The sequence below is a fragment of the Seriola lalandi genome, unplaced genomic scaffold, assembly GCF_002814215.2.
Source record: "Seriola lalandi dorsalis isolate HSWRI2012SDOR001 ecotype SW California unplaced genomic scaffold, Sedor1 jcf7180002054556, whole genome shotgun sequence".
NCBI lineage: Eukaryota > Metazoa > Chordata > Actinopteri > Carangiformes > Carangidae > Seriola > Seriola lalandi.
In genome coordinates this window covers 1,299,135-1,321,135 of record NW_019525109.1, presented here as the reverse complement: position 1 = coordinate 1,321,135, position 22,001 = coordinate 1,299,135, and the positions used below count along the sequence as shown (strand labels likewise).

General features: G+C 40.8%; 1 protein-coding gene across 1 annotated transcript in view; it reads right to left on the bottom strand.

Moving 5' to 3' along the window:
• Window positions 1–9,696: 9,696 nt before the first annotated feature.
• The window catches only part of abch1 (ATP-binding cassette, sub-family H, member 1), a 30,178-nt gene continuing 17,873 nt past the window's right edge, over window positions 9,697–22,001 (bottom strand). Inside the window, exons 11-20 of the mRNA XM_023415751.2 lie at window positions 20,917–20,987; window positions 20,545–20,594; window positions 20,185–20,241; window positions 19,946–20,016; window positions 19,675–19,763; window positions 18,982–19,085; window positions 16,679–16,838; window positions 15,351–15,455; window positions 13,834–13,973; window positions 9,697–11,176 (exon numbers count right to left, since the gene is read on the bottom strand). Of these exons, the coding sequence (XP_023271519.1) occupies window positions 13,867–13,973; window positions 15,351–15,455; window positions 16,679–16,838; window positions 18,982–19,085; window positions 19,675–19,763; window positions 19,946–20,016; window positions 20,185–20,241; window positions 20,545–20,594; window positions 20,917–20,987 (814 nt within the window). The 3' untranslated portion in view covers window positions 9,697–11,176; window positions 13,834–13,866. The remainder of the gene's footprint in view (window positions 11,177–13,833; window positions 13,974–15,350; window positions 15,456–16,678; window positions 16,839–18,981; window positions 19,086–19,674; window positions 19,764–19,945; window positions 20,017–20,184; window positions 20,242–20,544; window positions 20,595–20,916; window positions 20,988–22,001) is intronic.

Here is a 22,001-nt window from a genome sequence, read left to right as displayed (position 1 = left end):
TGTAGCTGTGGGAGGAGACACAGAGAAAACACACACACACACACACACACATAGAGACGCTCGCGTCGCCGCTAAGGATTCTGGGGCTTGTAGTTTTACTCGCTCGTTTTTTTTGCCCAGTGATTTCAGACTCCTGCTTACAGCAAAGCGTGGAGGTGACTTTTAAGAGATATGCACTGACCCTACAGCTGCCATATTGTAGTCTATGTTCTTACAGTGTCTTCAGTGATATGCATGGACGGATTATGAGAAAACAGAAACATATCTCTTTGTCATTTTGCATCTCTTTGCATCTCTTTTTATTCACCTTTGCATTTTGCATTTCTTTGTGGTTGTTTTATGGTCATAGAGCGTATACTTACGTTCATTCTGCCCCCCTTTTATGATAATTTTGCATAACTTTGTGGTCATTTGTGTATTTTAAATAAGCTCTATGACCCCTGATCTCTTGGGCCCTTGGGTGTTATTCAGCAAGAACATATATGATTATCATTTTTTTTAAACAATCTAATATATTTCAAATGTATAAATCCATAATTAAATAAAGGGAAATTGGCTGAAATGGGAACACAATTGTTAAGACAGTGATTGCAAATTGCAAAGTGGTGTAACATCCAAAGAAATGTTCAAATGCAAATAATAGTCAAAAAAATAAGTTTATGCTCTTATTCAGCATTTTTAATATTGGTTAAATTCTCAGTCTGCAAAATAACTAGTCGCTAAAGCTGTTAGATAAATGTAGTGGACTAATGTAAAATATTTCTATGTGGAATAAAAAGTGTAGACTAAAAGTATAAAGTGTCATAAATCTTTACTCATTTAAAAGGTCAGAGCCTACATACTTTTCTGCAAAGTTTTATGATCTGACGTACAGCAGACAGCTGCTTGAACTCACCTTGAACAACAGTATGACCTTCAGGGGGCTCCTCTGCTGCGTTGTCTCTGTGTTGAACTTTGATGTGAATGTCCATGGACACATGTGACTCACTCTCCCTCATGTGCACTCTCATGCTCGCGTTCATTCAAAACACACCTTCGCCTACATACCATGAATGCTTCAGTCTTCAACCTGGGTGGACTCAACTGGAATGAATTAGGGCTTGTAGAGTTCTTTCTGCCTCCTTTCCTCCTGTTTGTGCACGTGTGAATGTGCAGGTGTGCAGATGTTACTAAACCACTTTAGCATGATTGGGAGTGATACAGTAACTGCTTTACATTGCTTTGTCGAGTATAGACAGTTGATCCTGACTTGGACTCCAGCAGACCTAAGAAATACACTTGAAACTGCAGCAGTCTTACCTAATACAAAAGATACAGAGGTGTACACACTTTGAAAACCTCATTGGAAATTTCATGAACTCATTAGTCTATGTAACAAGGAAGATTTGAGGTAGTTTTCTGTGCTGCTGCTGCTGCTGCTGTGACTTTGTCCCATTTTTGGCTGTTGTTTAATATCAAATGAAGAAACTCACAAGCCATCGGAGAATACGCAGGCTAATAATAGAAATTCTTTGAATGTATTTAATTTGAATCAGGACATGAATCTACATCAATAACATATAATGAAAGACACTCATGGGAGAGAATTATTTTTAATATTCCACCAGATATCATTGAAATCTTTTTATTAGTTCTTGAAACAGCCTTGAGATAGTAACAGCACAAAGCTCATCAAACATCACGGGATCTTCACTGTTCAAGTCCAACAGTCATATTCCTGATCTGCACAGGTGGAGCACACAAACCAAGTGTAATAAATGTTAAAACTGATATTTCTATAAGAAATACAGCCCTCTGCGGCGCCTGGTAGCCCAGTGGAGAAGATGAGCAGAACAATGCATCGTACCACCCAAAAAATATTAAATCAGATGATTCACATATATTAAGAACTACTGCATGTAATCAAATATTTCAAGACTAATGAACCGAGACACTAGATAATTATGTTTATTTGTTTTCCCAGTCACAATGTGGTGACAAAATTAACTGCTCTCTTGATTATTTATTAAAGAAAAACTCCACAACTGTAGGTGACATAGAGTAGAGATAGCCACTAAATCAAACAATAATGTAGAGCTGATCAATTAACAAATAAAAGGCTGTATATGAATGACGCACCTGATGATGGGATCAATGAGAAATAAAACCTTAAAAAAGAAGGTTCAGATGTCATTCAAAAGGTTCACAGCTGAGGACACAATAGACCTTCTCACTCATTCTTTTTTCTTCCCAAAATTTGAGAAGTGAATCTGTCCCAGATGTGGAGCAAACATCATCACTGCTCCAGCTGTGTGTATATGATTCCTCCAGTTCTTGAGGTTGTGTGTGTGGTTGTGTCTGTGTATATATTAATTGGTTCGAGTGGGAGACAACTCCTTCAGTGTGAGAATGGGTGGAAAAACCAGGTGAAGCCAAGAACAGATTAAATAGAATTTAACTTCCCTCATGGTCATCACACACACAGAGACAGACTTATTTTTATTCTGTCGAAACGCTGTAAAACACACACTTACGTTTGCTAATAAACTGCACGCCTGCTGCCACACCGAACGCCAGAAGTGAGTAAAGGGCGTCACAAGCTGAAGTGTTTTTCAACGGGCTGCAGAGCCTGAGAGGAGACTCTGCCTTTAAGACTTTGCCTTAAGGAACATAAGAAACCATGTGTGCCTGAACGTATGCACACACACACAACCACACACACAACCACACACACACACACTCAGGCACACACCTTACATAATCTTTGCACACATTTTAATCTGTGTTTGAATCCTCCTGTTTACGTTGCTATGGTTACAGCGCCAACACCTCTCCTGGACGTTTCCAGGGCTGTGGAAGCAGCAGACACACCTTCCTTTGATTCCACGGGTGAATGCGCTGCAGCCAGTTCACTTCACTCCTGATGGATGTTTTGACAAGTGCTTCTCTTTCCAAGAGCCAATGGGCTGCACTTCTGTGTGAAACGTCAGGACATTATGAAAAATGGTGCACGGTGCATGTGGTCTGATTACAGCCCCCAGGTACACTCTGTCTGTACTTGTGTTTTCACAGTTTGCTTCAGAGCAAACTCATTTTATTCTGTGAAGTTTGCTGCATAATATCTGTTAAAGGTGGATATTTTACCTTGCAGTTGAAATATTTCCACATTCATTACACTTTGTTATCTATAAAGTGTATAAAGAAGATATATAATAGAATAAAATAAGCCTACATGATTTAAAATGATTTAAAAATACATATACAAAACATAAAACACCAAGATTACGAATGAGGAAAGTAAAAAAACATTTTAATGAAGCAAGAAATGCAGAAAAGAAGCAGAAAATGCATTTTAAGGAATGAGATTCTCTCCTTTTCTGCACATTTTCACACTTTTTATGCACATGTGTATTTTTTTTTTTACTTTTTTTATGTGCACCAGATCATTTATAGTAAAAGTAATTCGACCTTTTTGTGAAATTTTGTGGATATTTTATTCTAATTATTATAAAATATGCTTGAAAGTGCTTAAAAGAACATTGGTAAAAATAAGAATGACCAATGATTAAAACATCACATGCAAAGATACATTACAATAAAAGTGGATAATAGTAGTAGTTAACACAATAGTGAAAGTGGGGGAACTTTTTGATTCCATTCAGGCAGGTTTCTAAAAGTTATCTGTAAACTATTAGCTGTAACTGCAAGACAATCTAAAAAGTCAAAGGAGGATTTTAGGCTGAGGTGCAGCTTTTGAGATCTGCAATGAAGCCATAGAAGATTATTAAACTATTTGAATCAGCTCTAATAGGTGGAGAAATACAGCCACATGTCAAGCGTCTTAGTTGCAGCAGAGTTTCAACCCAAAAACAAAACATAATAGATCTTCACAGCTCAGTGAGCAGGTTTCTTCAGCGTCCGCATTGGACAGGACGAAGGTCTGCCACTGATTGTTTTGACAGGGATTGAACTATGACTTCAGTTTGTTTAGCGACTCCAACACCAACTGATTAAAGAGCCTTCAAGCTCTAAAATGCTGCTATTTTGAAACAGAGATGAAAATAGCGTATACTCCCCTTATTTAGTTGAAGTTATTTTGGCATCAGACTCCTCAGCTACAGCCACACAAACAGAGCTGTTTTTGCCCTGATTTACTGAACTCGATACGTTTCCTCCACATGATGTAAGTGCCCCAAATCTCAGCAAAAGCATCTGTTCCTGTCCCATGTGATGCTGACAGTGGACAAAGTGTGTGGGATTGCTCTAAGGGCAGACTGTTCTCAGCCAGCATTTTATTCTTTGTTGTTGTTGTGCGATAAGGCCAAAACATAGCAACAGCTGGGCTTCGCTCGGCCGCCCAGGGGGGAGTCGGGACGGCCGCACGGAGAAGTCTTCACTGGTGTGACAGGATTATGTGATAGAAACATGCTGTGCTCATGCGTAGCCAAATATTAAATAACACTACTGTCCCGTGTTTGAGGGGCCGAGCTCAGCGCTGTTGTCGTGCTGCCATGGTGACAGTAACCATGCACAGGATAATGTTTACAGAATGTTTAGCATATCACAAAGCAGGCACATAGGGTGACTGGACCAGATGAATCAAATGTTTGTGTGCGTCTGTCTGTCTGTGAGTGTGTGTGTGTGTGTGTGTGTGTGTGTGTGTGTGTGTGTGTGTGTGTGTGTGTGTGTGTGTGTGTCTGGGTGTGTGTCTTTGTGCTGGCTCCGCTAAACTAAATAAATTTTTCACTGACACATTTTGGTATTGTTTAGTTGCCAGTTGCTCATATTGTGAATGGATGCAGTTTGTGGAGCCTAGAAAAATGCTGCGTTTTCCTACTTCGATCCTGAAACTACATTACTTTAGAGTCACATTTCTGTGTGTGAGTGAGGTAGTTTAATGTTCTATATTACGTGATCTGTACATATGTTGCAGCATGTGCTATAATATGCTCCAGATGTTGTTTTGTATAAATGAAACACAGGGCAACGCCGCACTTGGCAACAGCGTTGCTTAATCACACTGAGGACGGTTGAGAAGGGATGATCTGTTTCCTGATAAGATTTCAAAATACCAGCACCTGTCTGCATGGATCATGACACATACAAATGCAGGCTACAAATTATATCCGACAACCTCGAATGCATCTAGGTTGTAAACGGTTTATGAGCAGATAAACCAGAAAATAATTCAAGAGGCAGGCAACTTTTTCCATCTCAGCTGTTGGTGCGTTGGCTCGCTGTGTGGTTTAGATGAGACTGTATGCATTTGAAATTGTCTCAAAACTGTAACTATAACCAAAGTTATATAAACTGTGCTTCTGCAAAATTAGACAACAGCAAATCCTACAGAATATACAAAAGCCAATGCTTTATTCACTCTGTCTGAAAATAAGGAATGTTGATTCAATCATTATGAGCTAAACATTTAAGTGTAAATATTTAAGTGTAAATATTTAAGTGCGGATCTTGCTATTCTTTGCAACAACATGAATTTGCAGGTTTTTGTTTTTGGATCACAGTGTGTATTTGCTGGGTGTTTTGGTCCAGACTAAAATATCTCAACAACTACAGGATGGACTGACATGATGCATTCATGGTCCCCAGTGGATGAATCCTCCTGACTTGACTCGTGCGCCACCAGCAGGTCAAAGGTTTCACTTTTTCAGTGAAATTTTTCAACATTTCAACATCTGCTGGATGGACTGGTGTATCCTAATGATTTTATTCACATTCACGTTCCTTGTGCTGACTTTCCATCCCAAAACCATTATATGAATATGAGGAGGTTTGGTTAGCGGCACTGATTCTCCAGCTGAATGCCATTAAACCCCTGCAGAAGACGAGGGTGCAACACGATGACACACTTAAAAGAACACCTCAAACCTCAAATGGTGAAAAACAACATAAAAACCAGGTGGAACTATGTCATTTATGTTTGCGTCATGTATTAATTTAATTTGAGGAAGGTTACAGTTACATTCTCCTCATCACTCCTTGCAGATCTGATGCTTTCTTATGTTTGGGGGTTTGGGGTACTCAGGTATTTTTATGTGCAAATTGAAAATGTACTTAAAAGCAGGTGGAGGAAACTCTCCTATTGTGAGCATGTTGACATGCTGATGTAAGCTTTTAGCTCAAAACTGCTGTGCCTACGTGCAGCCTCACAGAGCTGCTGCCACGGCTGAAGACTCCTGGTGTAGTTGGGTGAATTAAAGTCTGTGATAAATATAATGCACAGCTTGCAAAACAAGCTATGCACTCACACTACAATTAGCATAAGCAGGATTTTGCCCAGACTTCCTTCTTTGCACCCAAACCCCCCAGTGCAGTTCTGCCTTTTACCATTTTTGCATTTCATTCTGTGTACCCAGTATGATGCAACCTTGCCCATGTAACATACACCCATGTTGTCTCACTTCCCTGTAAGCTGCTGATACGGATTCACTTTGTTACTTGCAAACTCTGCACTGCATTTATACACACTGAACTACCCCGTCTTCTCTAAATCCCTCAGATAATTCAAACGGATGGAAACAGGCTCACCGATGATTACCATCAGCAGCTCCGTCTCCTCCGCAGCACAGTGATGATGACATTTTCGATCCGGCATCCCGCTGTTCCTCCACAGATCAAACACCCATTAGTGCATCTTTAGGGAGTCGTCTCTGTAATGACAATGATTGATGATATGATGATGTGATGATAGTCATGTTGTGGCAAATAGAAAAAGGAAAGTAAAAACTAAAAAATACACTGCAGCTGAGGACATAACAAAGCAGATACAGTCGTATTGACTGTAGCTCTGGAGTTGGACAAGCTGCTGATTAAAATGCTGAGACAGTATCATTAATATTGGCAACGAAACTGAGTCTGCTTCAATAAGTAGATGGTGTTTATGTGTCCCTGAGCAAGGCATTTAGTGCCGAATGGCTCAAGTGTAGCCGCTGATTACCAGCAAGAGAGAAATGAACGTCCCGAGCAGCTCCCCCGGTGGATGTAAACAACGAGACAGCAATTTGTTTTGTTGAAAAGATTTTCATTTACAGAACATCCAGCTCATGGCAGTTCACTTCACACTGGTTTCCTGTGGTATTTTTCTCAAAAGTTCAAAGTGAGCACCAGTGTCGACAAAGCCGCCGTAAAGCACTATGTTAAATGAGTACATCACATGACAATAGTTGCAACCTTTTTTTTAAATTAACTCATCTATACCATCTGTTCTTGTTCCTTTCCTGCCCTGACACTTCAAGTTCTCCGCGTGGGGCGAATAAAGTTCACCTCATCTTATTTCTATGTTGCTCTTCTTATCTTCATTCCTAGCGCTGGTATCTGCATGAAGGCACTTCCGCCTTCATCAGAAGTAATTTTAATATCTCGTCACTGCACAAAACTCAGAAAGTCTGATTTAATCCATGATAGTAAATGTGAAGCATTTCATTTGGTTCTTTTGCTCAGGGTTTGTAGATCGTGTCGCACCTCAGGCGATGATAGTGTATGTCATAAGTTTTACTGCCACATATACTAATGCATATGCTGCTCTTCTTCTTCAGTGGCCCTTTGTTAGCTGGGAAGGCAAAGCCAGCTTTAATTTCAAGCTACGGTAAACTAGAGCATAATGTTTTCAAGAAGAATAAAGAGCGGGAGATTTGGTAAATGTAATTGCATGACGTGTTGCGAAATGATTGGAGGTAATGTGAACCAGATGTAGACAGCAGTAAATTTGGCTTAACTCTCAATGTTACTGGAATTCTCTTTTAATTAAAGCTGGAGAAACTTTGCATCACCAGGATCAGTTTCATCTGTTACCCACAATGCTCTTCTACCATGTTGGGTTGCCATTATCACAATTAAATGGAGCATTTTGTGCTTTCTGCCCTTATCACATTACGTGTATGTGTAGCAGCAACATACGAGTCTATAGTCCTATGAGACTTGTCATTGCATATAATTACAGAGCTATTTGACTGTAATTAGGTGTGGTGTCATCACTAAGCTCGCCAACCACTGTAATTGGCTGCGGATAGACAACCAGACTGTCATCTCACACTGAATAAAGGAGCATTTTAATAGCAGCCTGTCAGTGAGGCCGTTACCTATTTTCCAGCGGCTGCGTTACAAGGTGTAGTGTGGCCGTGTTGAAACATTAGACTCTGAGCAGCATGACAGTGTACAGAAGATGCTCGGCGGGCGCTCGCACAAAAGAAAATTGCTTGGGGATTTTCACTAACGTAACAGCACTGGATATTTGTTTCAAATGCACATGTGAGTACATTTGAAACAAACACCCAGAGGCGTTGCTTGTGGGAAATAGATTATCTCTCGTAGAGCTCCTCTTGACGTGTATATGTTTCATGTCAGAGGACTCCAGGAAACATAACCACTCTAATCTAGTGTCCTGTTGAAATGCTAATACTGGGTTTAATGGAGGGAGATGAGGAGGCAGGAGCACGCACGGAGAACAGGTCTAGAGGGAGTGTAGGTACCTGTTGGAAACTCGCTGGAAGCCACGTGTGATCTGTTGGAGCGTTGCTGTCTGTAGGGGAAGTCATCCGAGACGCTTGCTGACTCCCATGTGCACACACCACAACTCTGAACAGATATTCAACGACAAGTACAAGTAATGGAGTCATGGAGCTCCACTGTTGTACAAAAACTATATATACATATATATAATATACTATAAACATGTCAGCGAGTCACACGGTTGCACCGGTGACACGATCCTCCATTTCCATGAACACGATTGGGAGGTCGGCCGTAGGTTTAAGTCCTGAAGTCCTGAAGAAAATGCATTGTTGGTTTTCATGAGATTTGTTGAGAAAAACAAAAACACAGAACGACGACAGCTTTATCCTTTTAAGTGCAGTAAAAAATAATGTGTTCGAGGGCTCTTAGAAAATATTTTAGCAATTAAACGTGATGCTGGTGTAAGCAAACGAACACAGCAACCTAAATGACCGTATAGGTTGTCTGATACAATCATGGAAAAAATGAATGACTAACCCTTTTATGTGGCAAAGGTCTGGTTAGGCTTAGGTACAAAACCCACTTGGTTTGGGTTAGATCATAGTTTGGGTTAAAATAAGTATTTCGTTATGTTGGCTTGCATTAATAATTTAAATTGGCCTAAAATTGTTACACAGATGTTTTAGTTTACACTAGAAAAGCTTAATTTCAATATCTTCAGATTTCACCTCAAAATGTTTGGCTTGCAATTCAAATAGTTTTACTGTTAGTCATTACATTTGCTCCTGTTACATAGGATTTCATCCCAACATTGCTTTGGAGGAAATATTATTATTATTATTATATTGATTGGAAAGCCAAAGGTTAGTCCACACAAATGACTTGAGTGTAGACACACCCAAACACACGCAAACTGATAATCTCATAGCACACACACACACACACACACACAAACACACAAACATTTCAATACATTTCACTAATACACATATGTGCTCTCTCACACACACGTGCAAAGTTCAAACAGTCAGTCAGTCAGGTGAGAATCTGGAGAAGGCAGCAGGGTCATCTTCGTCACCATGGTAACAAGCAACACAGTGACGCAAGCGAAGCATGATGTCACTGAATAAATCTGTCATCCACGGCCTCCGGGTGTTTTTGTAGCCGCAGGAATTGTGGGGGATTTTTGCACTTTGGTATTGAGTAAAATCTGGCACCGATGTGAAACGCACAACAACGAGACAAAGGGAGGATTTTTCTCCACGAGGCTTTTCTCTTTCTTTTATTGTTTAAAAATACATTAATAGAACTTCATCAAAGCATGTCTGCTATCACAGTGCATACATGTCACGACACAGGAGTGCACATGCCCTTTGGGGAGAGACAGCGGAGGTAGTCGACTGGAGTTTGGAGCAGATAAAACATGGTACATCTGGCGACACAAACTTCTTATACAGTACGTGTTTACATGAACTGCAATATTCCGATATTAAAAGAAGACAAAACTCTGAATAACAACTGTCTGTCACAGTAAATTATAGCACTTCCTGATGACTTATATGGATGGATGGAAAATATGAATTATTACAATTTTAGCAGCTTCTTTAATACGACCTTAACGCCCCTGAAAACCTGGTTTTTGAAGTATTGCTCGATAGTTAAATATTTGTGACTAAATAAGCAACAATCAAGGTTTACATTTGGAAAAAAAACAAGATCAGGTTATTATTCATTAAAGGTTAAACACTCAGCTAACGTGCTTCATCAGGACTACGTGGGTGTGGTTTGATGAGATTTGACCAACAGTGTCCTGGTAACGTCAACAAACAACTCCACAGCTGGCATCAGAGCTCCATTCAAAAATCTCTATTCATTAGTTTCCCCTCGGGGATAAACAAAGTATCTATCTAACTTTCTATCTGAAATAATCAAGTGTTTTTGTAGGACCAGTTGCTGCGAGTAAGAAATTGTTTTTCAGGGCAGGATAATATTGCTGCTTGGACAATAGACGTTTTTTCCCCTGATGATGGTGCTAAATGAAAAATGAAAGGTCGGGGGATTTAAGGTTCTACGAGTCATCCTCTGGGGACCATGAATGTCTGGACCAAATTTCCCCAACGGAAATCAGGGCATCTCCAGAGTGATTTGGGATTGATCATCTGGAATAGTTTGAGTTATTTCAGTCTCGAGTGACGGAGCAACCGACACAAACATCCCCAAATCAGCAACATTCATCACATGATGCTACAGGAGAAATATAGGAGTGAAACCGTTTACTAAGAACATATGTAATCAGATTATTTGACATAGTGTCTTCAGCGGGATAACTGCAGTTCATGTAAATCTTATAACATGCTTTGCAGGTAGATTTACAGAGTGGAGCGTGGGTATTTAATAGTGAACATAAAGTTATTCCTCCAAAATGGATATATGGAGTATTTTTAGAAAAAAAAGAAAGAAAAATAACCATTTGACAATCTTACACAGATTTAAGACAAACTTTTGGCAATAATATCACAATTGTCCAGAAATTAGCCAAAAAACACAAAAAAAATACAGTCACAATATCACAGAGTAAAGTCCATATCTTCATGTACGCTGCTCGGTTCTTTTGTACCAGTGATCGTCCACTATCTTTAACATGTTTGCTAAAAGAACATTATAGTGTGATGGGAGTCAAGTGAGGCACAGAGGTCCGTCCCGTCATGACGTGGGATTCATCTTCAACTTTCTGTCAAGGTAAGAATATGAACAGAGCTACAGTAAATATATCCTCACAGTTTGGCAAAAAAATAAAAATAAAAAATAAAAAATACAGCTGAGTCCATTCAGGAGCGTGTTTCTGTCCGAGGCCGCGCCCCATCTTCTACCAAACAACAACAACAACACGATGTCCCTTAAAATGTGCGACGGGAACACTGATGACTGAACAGCAGAGCTACAACAACAGCAGGTTTTCTTTTTTTACAGTGCAGGAAACACTAGCATTACACACACAGCGCACTGTACATACATCTTTACCATCAGACCATGATGCAAACCAATCAGAGAGATTTACAGCCATTTAGATTCGCTCTTCGTCCTGCTGATGGAGACATAAACGATCCATTAGCGGCGCTGCAACACGTCACATCACGGCTGCTAAGAGAGGGGGAAACATTCACGACACATCTAAACATAACTCATGCTGGTATATGTACAAACATGCGTCCACATGAATGTAAACATTTCTAAATCTTTATGAGATTGGCACAACATGTGACGCCGGACTGAGTCTGTGGTCTGCCGTCAGAGGTTCTTCAGTTTAGAGAGATAGTTCAGACGTTTTGGGATTCGCCTTTAGATGAGAGGATCGACAGCCAGCGATTCACATGTTTATCGTTTAAAAAAGGAAATGTAAAAACGTGGTTTTACAAGAGGCTTGTGCACCGGCCTATTTCTTGTATTAATTAGTGAGCTTCAGAGGTGCTGGTACACAGATTTAGTTTCCTTCTGGCAGAATCAGACCAGCTGTTTCCCCATGTTTCCAGTCTTTGCACTAAGCTTCATATTTAGCGAGCACACACTCCTCTAACTCTTAGCAATGAGGCAAATAAGGTTATTTTCTAAAATGTGGAACTATTCCTTTAAAGGAATTAGGAATTTATTCTTATTATTATCTTTTCCAGTCTTATAATCATTATTTTAACATGTTATTTCATGTTTGTTTGTTAAAAAAAGAAACATTAACAGGAAAAATACCCCACAATCCAAAGACTGGTCGACTATTTTAAAAACAAAAGTGTATTTTTTAAAAGAAATCAATTAAATCGATGTCAAAGTACCAGTGTAGCCTTCTTCATCACTGATAACTTAAACACAAAAGGACGCTCCGTCAAAGCTCAGGTCTTCGCTTCTCACTCTAAACTGACAATCACCAGCTGCATGGCGGTCTAGATCTTTAATAGTTATTCCTCATTTCTGGATTTCCCTTTCCTCGCAGTGCAGACGACACAGCGACCCAAAGGCACATCTCCATGACACGTTGAATCCAAAACAGCATGTGTGCTTCATTTATTGTTGGTGGAGGAGGATTCATAAACAAAATATAAAGAATGAGCAGTTTGAATCTTTCGCGTTAAAAAACAAACAAACAAAAAAACAAACCATATATTATGCAGACGGTTTGAAGAGCATGACACACCTGACCTGTGAGCAAACGTCTCTCCATCTGCCTCCACTCCGTCCAGCAAAGTGGAGAGTAATCAGAAAATGAACTGATACAGTACCGACACTTTCCCTCCACCAACATCAACCCTCACTTTCTCCCCCTCCCTCCCCCCTGCAGGAGATTCAGGCACAAAAAAACATGCGTTACGGAGAAAACACCATCGACCTGAACTGACAGCGACCAATGACGGAGGCCCTCTTTACATTTTGAGCACCTGGTAACGCAACCGAGAGGTGAGAGACGCGGTTACCACTTCCTGTCACACACGAGACAGGACGTAAAAACTGAGCACAACATACAACAGGCAAGCGGCTACAGGAGACGCTGTTGCTGCGGGGACGCCTGAACGGGTGAGAATTTCCTGGCCGATATATGAAGAGATCAGCACTTTAAAACCTATTCCGGGTTCCCACGACATCTCGCAACAACAAGCCTCTCTTCGCTTCTTCTGCTCGTAAAGCAACCAGAGAGAAATCATTTCAAGAAAGTTTCACATTCTCTTGTGCTAAGACTCTTTTTCTGACTATTTTACATAAAGATTTTCTCTATAATATAATGTAAGGTTGACAAACAAACACTGTACACACACACACAAACAAAAAACAAACACTATCTCCTACAGTATATTCACTGTTATTTTTCTTTTCCTCTTTTTTCCCAAAATGGTGAGGCCCAACCTATTCTGAAACAGAAAAGTGTATCACAGCAGAATCTGTCTGTTAGCATTAAGACGAAAGGGCAAACGGAAACAAAACAGTGACCCTGAGTTGGTGCCTGGTCCGTCCCGGGGGTGAAAAGTTTCAACAAGCTGCAAATAGAAGTGAAACAAACTGTAAGACCAGACATGAACCTTACTTTAACAGTCCCTGGTTAGTATTCTCATATTGTGCATGTTGTCTGCTTCTACGTGCAGCTTTTTGACACTTCACCCACATTTGAACAGGCCAAAGCAACTGTTGCAGGATCAGGCAGCTGGCTGAGAGTGTGCGTGTGTGTGTGTGTGTGTGGAGGAGGGAGACTGCTGATGCAACAACCCATCAGTCCATTAAATCAGTGACTGCTCCCTCTGCACATCCACAGACCAGAGGCTCGTACAGGTGAGTCTGTGTCTCCTGGGCATCACCTGACGGCTACACCCCCCCCCCCACGCACACACACACACACACACACACACACACACACACTGAAGGATGTTCTCCAGGACGAAGCTGTCACGTCCTCAGCTTTAAGATGACCGTGGCCAGGATGAGGAAGAAAGTGTTCCAGCCCAGGGTGACGGCGAAGCCTCGCCACACCATCATCCGAGACAGACCCCAGCCTGTCGGAAAGTTACATGTTCAGACATAAAGGTCAAAAGTGGACACAACACATGTCAGAAAATAGCCAAGTGTATATTTACATTATAAATATTTATACCTGATACGACTTTTCGGTGTCTAGCTTTGACTGCAGTAGAAACAGTGAGTAACATGGAGCTTTTTTCCCCCTGGGTTTTACCTCTCAGGCAACATGCCGGCTGCTCTGTCTTACTGTAATTAATATCATCATACATTAGATGGTAAAAAAGCTCTTTATTGTAAGACTGTGGTAAAGATACAACATTATCTATACGTCCATGATGCTGAACATACCTTTCAGTGTGGTCAGAGCTTTATAGATACAGAGAATTACATAGTATTACAACCATTTCTATGGTTAGCATAGTAACATCATTTCATTTTATTTATCTAAGGAACCTCTGTCTTCATTATGCTGTTCTTAGTATTATAGTGTTTGTGTGAGCTTCATTTTATGTTTGTTTTTGCAAAGCCCTGTTTCTTGATCTTGATATTTTATTTACAAATGCAAACACAGTTCATTCTTGACCTTGGAAACAGCAGTTGAGAAAACAATCTCAACACCCTGTGTCACAATAATAATAAAAAATAAGGCAACTAGCATAAATAAATTTAGAATTAATGGTGAGATACTTTTCTCATCTGTTTAGACGTGTCTCTCCAAGGTCGGTAATCAACTGTGAACCTCGGCTTTTAAGCCAATATGAACAAAACAAGATGTCCTCGAACATCAACAATCCCATGACAACTGGCAAATATCATTGGCAGATGAAGGTCAAGAGATATTATTGAAAACTCCAGAACCTACATGGAGCTTGTGTTGAGATTGTTCATAAATCATATACATGTGCTGTATATGAGCAGCGTCCTCTGATTAAAAACTGTGGCAGGGTGAAGTTTCCGTTCATCCCCCAAACTGAATTCTGACGCTGCTGACTTCTGCCTGTGTCTCGTCTTCCACTGCCCCTCTACGATAAGGTTTTTCAAGCAGGAAACGGCGGCTCTGACTTCCTGTGCTTGGCGTGTATCACGTAACATGGAGGCAGCTCGGGCCGTCGCCAGGTCTTATTGTTCAGAGACGATCGGGGTCCAGAGGAGGAGACGAGATCGGGGAGACAGAGCGAAACCACTATACCTCACAGTCCAGGAAGCTGAGTTACACAGGACCCAGGGCTGATTAATGATTTAGACACACTGGCTCACACACACACACACACACACACACACACACACACTGGCTGTGCTGTGTATGTAACGTGACAATCTGACTCCCAACACACGCTAACTACATGCCACGCGAGCTACAGCATCTCATAACATTATGAAACTGACTGTTGTGTAACGTGTGTATACATTACCTCTGTACATGATACAGCGGAGGGCTTCAGAGGCGTAGGTCTGAGGGAGAGCCAGGCTGATGTAGCGCAGAGGATACGGGATACACTCCACAGGCCAGATGATACCTACAGCACAGGACGGAGAGGAGACCGCGTAAGACGCCATTTACACTTGCTCTTAAGATACAGTGTGTGATGCATTTACACAAGCTCTGGTTTCTCTTGTTTTGACCCTGCTGTGATGAGAGCTTTTACTTTATTTGGACCATAGAAGGCGGACGAGGAAATAGCAAGAATAAATAAATAAATAAATAAAAAATAGCACAATGTGAGGTCTTTAAAGTTCAGCACTGAAACTCAAAAACAACTGCCTGGAAACAGCGCTTGAGAAAACAATCTCACGACACGGCCCATTTAGCAGCTGTTCTAGACGAGTCAGTCATATCACATGATCTTCAGTGGCAGTTTGCCTGGTTACCATGACCTGCCGTTGCTGAGGCTGAAAGATAAAGAGTGTGCGATATGATCAAAAGCTCCAGATCAGCTACTAAATGGACCTTGTGGTGAGAATTTCCAAGAATTAACTTCTCATTGAACCTCAGCTTTTAATTCAACACGGACAAAAAAAAAATCCTTTAAGTGATCAATAAAGAGGTAATTTGATTCCATGACTACTGTGCAAACTCCACCTGCTGAAGAAAACCATTGAATATGATTGACAGCTACAGAGCAGCTACTCAATGGAGCGAATGTTTGAGCAGATAATATTTCTAAGTCCTGATCTACAGTGTAAAACAGAGGCTTGAGATGTAATTATTCCTATTGATATACAGAATATCATTAAATGTCAGATGCATAATTACACATAAAGTTATAAACTGTTTCACTATTACGTAATATTAAAAATCTCACACAGAAGTTGGTTTAGTTTTTGCCTTTTGAAGCTTTTTTGAAACGTATTTCACTTTTTTTCTGATCTGTATGTTTGACTTCTTCTGCCTTTTTTCTGTCAGTGATACAGTGAGATTTTTGTTTTAATCTCCAGTTCTCTTTACTCTCAATGCAGCTGAAGTGTTAGAGGAGGACTGGAGACACAAGTCCTCCTGAAGCTTTTAAAGTTTTGATGTTGTGAATTCAAACAAACCAAAGCTCCACTCAGGCGTACACCCTGTTCCCGACATCAAAGAGTTTATAATCAGCTTTTTCTGCTCAGATAAAGGTCCAGCAATCAGACACCTACAGGAAGTTTCTTTTTTACACTCATGCAGACTTCAAACACACACACACACACACACACACACACACACACGCACACACACACACACACACACAGAGAGACTGAGGCCTACCGCTGATGATGAGGTTGGGATAAAAAATGCCCAGCGCGGCCTGGTTTGCGCTCTGCTCGTCATCGATTGCGGCGGAGATGACCAGGCCAAACGAGATGCCGGTGACGCCCTGCAGCACGATCAGGATTATGACCAGCGCCAAGGAGCCTTCATTAGGCATCTGCAGAGAGAGAGAAAAAGAACGACAGCGGAGGAAGGGTGAGAAAAAATAACGGGCTCGTAAAAGTCGAAGGTTTCCTCACGTACATTATTTTGACATGTACGAAACCTTTTACATTATTACAAATAACCTGTTCTACAGCAAATACAGTCTTTCATCTTCATCTATTAGTGGATAAAAAGGATGATTCTCTATCTTTAAAAGGAACACAAAGCATCAAATTCTGTGCTCGTACAAATTCCAGATGGACAAAAACATGTGGAAAATAAATCCTGGTGTAAAAGACATAATTTTCTCTGATCACACTGAAGCTCACAAAGGCGGCACTTCCCAAGAACCAACGCTCACGCACTTTCCCAGTTAAGTGTACTCCCAGGAGTGGAGGTAAAAGTTCCTCCAGTACATTGTGATTTTCTCTTCAACACAGCAAGGTCAAAATCCCTCCAAAGAGTAAGCAGAAATAGTCTGCATGTGTAATGTTGTCTTCTGCAAAAACAGACAACAAAGTCTGGACTTCTAGTTGTAAAATCTCCTGAGCTGCTCCATGATTCCTGTCAGCCACAAACTACAAGGAAAACTGTGTGTTTCTTTAAATGCCGGTTTCAGAAAGTGCTAACCTGGCTCTGCTGAATGGATTTTCAATGTTAAAAAAGTAAAATGATAAATGAGTGCAGGATTCTTTTAAGAAACATGAGAAGAGATGAAACAATGAGATCAAGAGAAATGGAGAAAGAGATAAAAGAGGGGAAGGGAGAGACCCACAGAGACAGAAGTGCTCCCTGATTTTCAGCCAGAAATACTGTAAGACATGAAAAGAAATGTTCCTGCAGATCAGGTTTGACTGTAAATCACACAGACAGAGGGAGGAGTGTAAATGGAGCAGCAGCGAGAAACAAAATCAAATAAAAACAGAGAGAGAAGTCTGTAAATCTCGGCTCAGCAGATACGGACGGATAACTCTCTGAACATGAAGAGAATCTGCAGACGTTCGTGGTTGTGTGTGTGTGTGCTTGTGTGTGTGTGTGTGAGACACTATCCGTCTCCCCTGACAACGTGCAAAAATAGACCTGCACCAAGAGGCCACATGACCACTCGGTTGCCACAGCAATCAAGGGTTGTTGTCGTGGCGATCCCGCAGTGATCCTTAGATACGGCCAACGCGGGAAGTGATTTATGGAGTGGTGGTCTCTTTGGACTTCAGCACCTTAATTAACACGCACTCACACACACACACACACACTTTCAGACATGGACGACTGCACACGCCCATAAAAGCATGTGCCTGCATGGACACAGATACATTAACACACACACAAGTGATATGTATCCTGCCTTTATCCAAATGCCGGCTCCCTGTATTGATTCTATACAAGTCTATTGAAACCCTGCTGACCTTCAGCGTGCTGGACACACATGAGAAGATTTACAACACACAGTATTTCCTCTTCAGTATGCTGTCACAGGTACAAAAAAAAGAAAAGAATGATGCGTCATAATGTTGGAAAACAAAGGTCTGTTTGATGGTTAAAATGAATTATTATGGCTCTAATGTGCTGTAGGTATAAAGCCAGATTTTTGATGATGTAATAAAAATGCAAATGAGCAGGGTAACGGGGTAGCGGGGCCTGCTGCATTTGCAAAACATTAACCTCCAACCATTAACCTGAAACTCTCCACAAACCAAATCACATTAGGAATGCAGTGACCTTTCAGAGGCTCCTCCAGTTTCAGAAAATCTCCCCTGAAATGTGTCTTTTGTAGCTCAATAGTGTGAGAGAGACTCGTGTGTGTCAGCTGTACTTTAACAGTAACTGACAGTGTTGTGGTTTCAGTAAAGGTTAAACACGATTTGCCCTGTGGTGTGTTTCTCCAAACACAAAACCACAACTATTAGGGAAACAAACAGGAGGGTGAATGTGTCTCTGTGATACTTTAAAGGGAAAATAATAGTTAAATAATTATTAATTATCTTCTTTTTTTTTTAATACAATCAAACAATTATTTAGATATGTATTAATTTTTATCGATTATTTGGTTTCTTTATTGTTTATGTTATGTTTTCTTGCTGTTACTTTCCTCCATGTGGATGTCGTTTCTATAACACCCATTTTCTCAGTGTAGCTGCGTGTTTTATGGGACGAACCTTGAAGACGAGCAGGATGAAGAGGAGCAGCAGGATGATCTGAACGCTGATGACGAACAGCTGAGAGAAGAGGTGAGCCAGCATCGTCTCCAGGGAGCTCACACCTGGGAGCGACACACCGACACAGAAACATTAAAGTGTCGTTCAGTCACAAGCTCCGTCCAAAATCTCTTATCAGCAGTAAATAGGTCATCAATCAATCTCCTCTCAATCTAACACATTTACATACATTATTCATCCTTACAAAAATGTAATTTACACATTTCTATACATATTAAATATTTTAAAGATGTAAAATTAATAATTCATCATGTGTTAAAACAGCTTTCTAGCTGGTAAACATCATCACATTCTGCTGTGATCATCTTACTCCCCCTACTGGTTGTATCTAAAATTACACTTAAATGATTTATAAATTGGATTCAATTCAATATTCAGAGCTTTTGACCAACTTTTCCCACTTAATAAATAAATAAGAAAGCTTAGAGGGGTAATTAATTAATACAAATGAATGTTATTTTACAGAAGACGGGGGTAAAACCAGGACGGACACAATCTGACAAACAGAAAAAGTCATTTAACCAAGTTTTAAGTTTACATGCAATGGGAAGGTGAAGCAATTGTGTCGTATATCTAACAGAAGGACACAGCTTTTGTGTTTGTGTAGGAGCAGTGTGAGCTGTGACCCCTCACCTGCGACCCAGCATCTGTCCAGGAGCCCCTCCTTCCTCTCCAGGACAAAGGAGAGCGCCGTCAGACCCACGGCCAGGTAGAAGGTGATACTGCAGCGCCAGAGAGGGAGAGGAGAGAAACACACCAGAAATTTAATGACAGTTTGGCATCTGGTTCAATCCCAGAAAACGTGTGAGTAAAAGACATGTTATTATCACACATACATTCATTAACACAGGTGCAGTGTGTCAATAAAAAGCTGTTTCACATCTCCCGCCCTCATCACACTGACCTGAGCACAGCTCCCGGTGTCACAAACGTAGTGAAGTCTGTGTTCAGGCTGCCGTAGATCGGCTCCTCAAACTACGAGATGCCGACAACAAAAGACTCTGTTATGCAGCGCACTGCATCAGCAGAAACACAGTTGCATATACAGCTTGTTTCTCTTTTAGGATTGCAATACAAACAGGTTTTTTATGCATTTCTACATCCTTATCACACTTGTTTTTATTCCATAAGCTCCTTTCTTACCTTTATTGGCAGCGCGACCAGGTATGACATACCGCCCAACTTATTCTCCACGAAAGCCTGCAGACACAGCGTTAACAACATCAGTCGAGCATATTTCATTTCACGTTGCAAGGCAGAATGTAAATATTGCCTTAAAGCACGGGCACTCAGCCAAGTGTGACATGTTCAAGTGTGTTTCTTCTAGTCTATACTGACTCTACTGACCCACATGTGTCACTTTACACTGTAACGTCACGTATGTTGGCAGATGTCTTTGTATTTACTGCGTGTGTTGAATGATTTCTGATTGTATCTCTCCAAAACAAACATCAGGATATTTGCCCACGGCTCCAGTTGACGAAGCAGGAAACGGATTTCTACCTGAAAGGCATCGTGAAGCTTCTTCTGCAGCATAAAGGCAATTTGTCGATCTAGAAAAAAACAAACAACAAAAATGAGCCACTTCAGCTTCACAGTAGAAGATAATGTAAATGTACATAAAGTGTTATGTTACTGACTACATTTCTTTTTCTGTATTTTCATACATGTACAGGACATGTTAGTTAATCCTCTTATTTTCATATGAGTGAAATACAGACCACGTTTCTAAAATATGCTGATCGGACAATGTGATTTCTGGCACAAAGTCTCATGCTGGATTTTTACTTTAACTTGCACCAAGGAGTTTATTGCAGTTCTGCAAAGCTGACATTAAAAAGACAACGATCCGTGAGAAGGTTTTTTGCATCTTACTTGTCAGGTCCAGCCAGACGTGTACTGATCCACCATCGACCACCTCTCTGGAAACCTGCCGCTGGATCATCCTGTAAAGTCAGGGACAGAGTCGGGATCTGAAAAACCATGATCTGAGTTTGGAAATCAATTTAAAATTCAATAAACAATCAATAAAAGTGGAACGCAAAGGTGCAACAGAAGCCAAAATAAGAGGGGCAAAAGGTGCTGAGGATGCAGATGCTTCTGAATATCGTCTGTTCAGAAGTCACTGGCCTTTTATCAGTGAAGAAGAAAAATAAAGTTTAACAAACCATTTGGTATCTTTAAATAACCACACTACATCCTGCTCCAGTGTTTGTGTGTGTAGGAAGTCTATAAGCAGACAGGCGTACTTGCAGGTAGAGGAGAGCTGTGGTTGTTTATCTCTTTGCCTCTCAGAGATGCTGGTGCAATAATGCATCGTCCACACAGTAATTAACAGACAATGAACAGATGCAAACTTTTCACTTTATGAAGTCAAATCTGGTCTGTTAGAGTATTCTGTAACATCTGACTGTGACTGAACAGTTGAGATTATTTTCACCCCTTTTCCTCAGGCAGGTCTGTCACATGAGCGGCACATGATTCAGTCAGAAGGAGCGTTTTATTGGCTGGTGCTAAGCTGTGACCTGCCCAGGTGTGTTAGGGACAGGAAGGACCAGACTGTCTACCCAAAGATCTCACACACACACACACACATGCACACACACGCACATGCACAGGTATACACAGCACAGTGATTAACACCAGAACAACTCGTGCCCTTTACCCTCCAGGACTGACTCATCCTCACATGATAGCAGTTCAGGGGTGTGAGCTGGTGGAATTTAAAGGATGATTTCAGCACAGAGCACACAAAGGGAAAAACAATGATTGAACTAGAAAATTCCAGGGAAATTTTGAGTGCCACGGGGGCTACTGCCGGGATGAGTACATGATTTATTTCCAGTGTTCAAAAGTCACCCTGATCATATTCTGGTTTTGAGAAATGTCTTGATATAAAAGACTCTGATATAAAACAATGTCACATCCCTCCATCATGTATTATGTGGGAAATATCTCAT